Source organism: Trichoderma citrinoviride (genome assembly GCF_003025115.1).
Source record: "Trichoderma citrinoviride strain TUCIM 6016 unplaced genomic scaffold BBK36scaffold_139, whole genome shotgun sequence".
Taxonomy (NCBI): Eukaryota; Fungi; Ascomycota; class Sordariomycetes; order Hypocreales; family Hypocreaceae; genus Trichoderma; species Trichoderma citrinoviride.
Window position 1 is genome coordinate 1 of NW_020194847.1, and position 2,799 is coordinate 2,799.

The 2,799-nt window shown below is 50.2% G+C and overlaps 2 protein-coding genes across 2 annotated transcripts; one reads left to right on the forward strand and one right to left on the reverse strand.

Annotated features, from left to right (window-relative positions):
* Positions 1-769: 769 nt before the first annotated feature.
* On the forward strand, positions 770-1,351 carry BBK36DRAFT_1098818 (UPF0041-domain-containing protein; the record flags this gene model as incomplete). The annotated part of the gene is made up of 3 exons (XM_024889126.1): positions 770-886; positions 972-1,108; positions 1,276-1,351. Coding segments are annotated over 3 exons (330 nt in total), but the record flags the coding sequence as incomplete, so codon positions are not given.
* A 1,054-nt stretch (positions 1,352-2,405) lies between these two features.
* Positions 2,406-2,799, reverse strand: BBK36DRAFT_1131384 (hypothetical protein; the record flags this gene model as incomplete). The annotated part of the gene is made up of 1 exon (XM_024891967.1): positions 2,406-2,799. A coding segment is annotated over one exon (394 nt), but the record flags the coding sequence as incomplete, so codon positions are not given.

Sequence of the window (2,799 nt, forward strand, 5' to 3'; positions counted from 1 at the left end):
GAAGGCGAACTTGGCGGACATTTTGGGGAAGAAGAAGAAGGTGAAGACGCCTATCGAGGATGCGATTGAGCTGCGGGACGAGAAGGCTCGGGAGGAGGAATGTCGGGAGGGTTTGCGTCGTTTTGGCTAGAGGTAGCTTAGTAGTTATCATGCATCTCGAGAGAGAGCCCGTTTGTCGTTGTTTTTGGTGGAGCAAAAAGTTGTGCATATGTGCATAATTTTGATGTTAGTTATGCACGATGATATGCAGCTAACGTGGTCGGGTGCATAAAGTAAAGGCCGGTGTCGCTGCGAAATCGACGACTCGGTTGAATTCCGGCGCCCAAACCAGCAGTCCGGCCGCGCGCATTAAGACAAGCCCATATCGCTGCATCGAACAGCTTCCCATCCTCTTGATTCATTGTTTGACGTTAAAGGGCAGAAGCCAGGATCTCTTGTTCATTGTTTCCACCGGCGCTTTTATTTATTTTATTTTCTATTCGAGATATTCACAAGTGAGTTTGCTCCCCCCCTCTTTTCCACGACATAACTCGGCTTCCGGTCCATCCCGAATTTTGCACGCGAAACAGCAAACGCCGAAAAAAGGATCCAACATCAGAACTCCAACGAAGACTGACCGCGAGAGAAAAAAGAACAGAAAGCCATGGCCCCAACGAGCAGCATCTTGCGCGCCGCCCGGCCCGTCTTCCGCCAGGGCGCGGCCACGGGCTCCTTCTTCAGCAGCCAGACGCAGCAGCAGTTCTTCCGCCAGCAGTTCCGCCAGCAGGCTGGCAAGCGGTGGCAGAGCACGGCGTCGGAGCAGCAGCAGAGCGCGAGCTGGTTCAAGAGGGCGTGGGAGAGCGAGGTCGGCATCAAGACGGTGCACTTTTGGGCTCCCGTCATGAAGGTAAGCGTCACACTCTCCGTCCTAGATGGGGCAGTGGAATTATAGGAGGTTATTGAGCAGTGACTGACTCTTGGGGAATTTACAGTGGGCTCTTGTCTTGGCTGGCATTTCGGATCTCGCTCGTCCTGCCGAGAAGCTGTCCTTTGCGCAAAACTTTTCGCTGACCTGCACGGGCATCATCTGGACGCGGTGGTGCTTCGTCATTACCCCCAAGAACTACCTGTAAGTTCTCCCCCCTTTCTTCTTTGCGTAACCACACACACACACACACACATGCACAACGCGCAAAACTCCGATCAACTTTCGCCGAAACAAGACACACACTCCCTATGTTGGGAATGGAATGTGGAATGAAAAAGAGAAAACTGACGTGGGGGATTTCTTTCTAGGCTGGCTGCTGTCAACTTCTTCCTCGCGCTGGTCGGAATCACGCAGATTACTCGTATTGGCATGCACAACATGTCGAAGAAGAAGGAGGAGGAGGAGGCTGCCATTGTCAAGGCTTAGAGAGTTGTGTGAGCAGAATCCAAAGGGATTCTGAAGAATGGGGAGGAGATTGGAAGGAGGAGGGGGGCAGCAGAGGGAGACGCATGATATACCTAATACATCATTTCGCAACATATATCATGGGATCAGCTTGATGAGACACAAAATCTATGATACTACCATCAAGCAACGACCGAAAACAAAAAGGCGGGAGACCAAAAGCCCCGGGGAAAGCAGGAGGGGGGGTGGGCAGATAGGGAGGCATTCGGTTATTGTTTAGAGGAAAGGGGATTCTTCACTGCGTCTCTTTCACGGGTTGGCAACTTCGACAACTGAGAGGAAAAACTCACAGGTTTGATGATGCGTGTTTTTACGCCTTTTGTTCTGATTCCATATCGGATTGGTTTGTGTAGGCGTCCTTAGACGTAATGCTACACCTTTGCTTCTACCCTTATCCAACAGCAAAGTTTCCACTGCCGGTAAAAAACCCTCCTCATCAGGATGAAATAAGTGGTTGTCCTGATCTCCAGGTGCTCTAGCGAACATGCAAGTCCAGAAAAAGGGAAACAATCCACGGCAAAACATCACAATCATGCCACGTAGTAAGCAAAACGCATGGTAAAAATGCCCCGTTCTCTTCAATAATGTATCGTGGTATAAGGCACATTGCACAACAGTACTATTACTTTAAACAGACAGATCTTCTAGACAACATAAAGGAATTTGTCATTCAAAAAGCCTTGTTCTTGCCCCGTGAACATGCCTCTCCCCACACACAAAAATGTAAAAAGACAATCTGCCCACAGCGCCATGCAAGAAAAAGGGGGGGGGGGAGAGAACGAAGATGGGAGGTATCATGAATCTACTGCTCAAATGATTCGCGGAGCAACAAATATGAAACGAGAAAGGAAAAGAATAGAAGAGAAATCAGAAAAGAAACGAGGAAAATGTGTGCAGAAAAAGAAGAAGAAAAAAGAGCGTCCAACCAAACATTTCACCGTCAGGACCCCATCATCCGCATCTAGTGACTCGATTAGTCTGTATGCCCGTCGTTGAGAAGCATCTCCAGTATGATCTGTCTTCCTGGCAACTCTGGGTGTGACATGGCAATCTTGACAGTCCCCTTAGAAATGTCACCTGCTGTCGACAGTCCACCATTGTGTCCATACACCTGTGCGGCCTGGGCCGCGTTGTCTCCCGTCGGTCCTCGAACCCCAAAGTCTATGATCCGCACGTCCCGTCCAGCAATGATCTGTCGAAGTCGCCCGTTGTCGGCATTCCGGACTTCGACATAGTCCTCGTTATACAGGATGAGGTACTGTCCGTACATGGTCGCTCCCTTGGCCTTCTTCTGCTTGCCCGTGTATTCCATGATGAGAGTCCTGCTGACCTCGCCATGCTTGTCGACGTACACGGCGCAGTCTTCG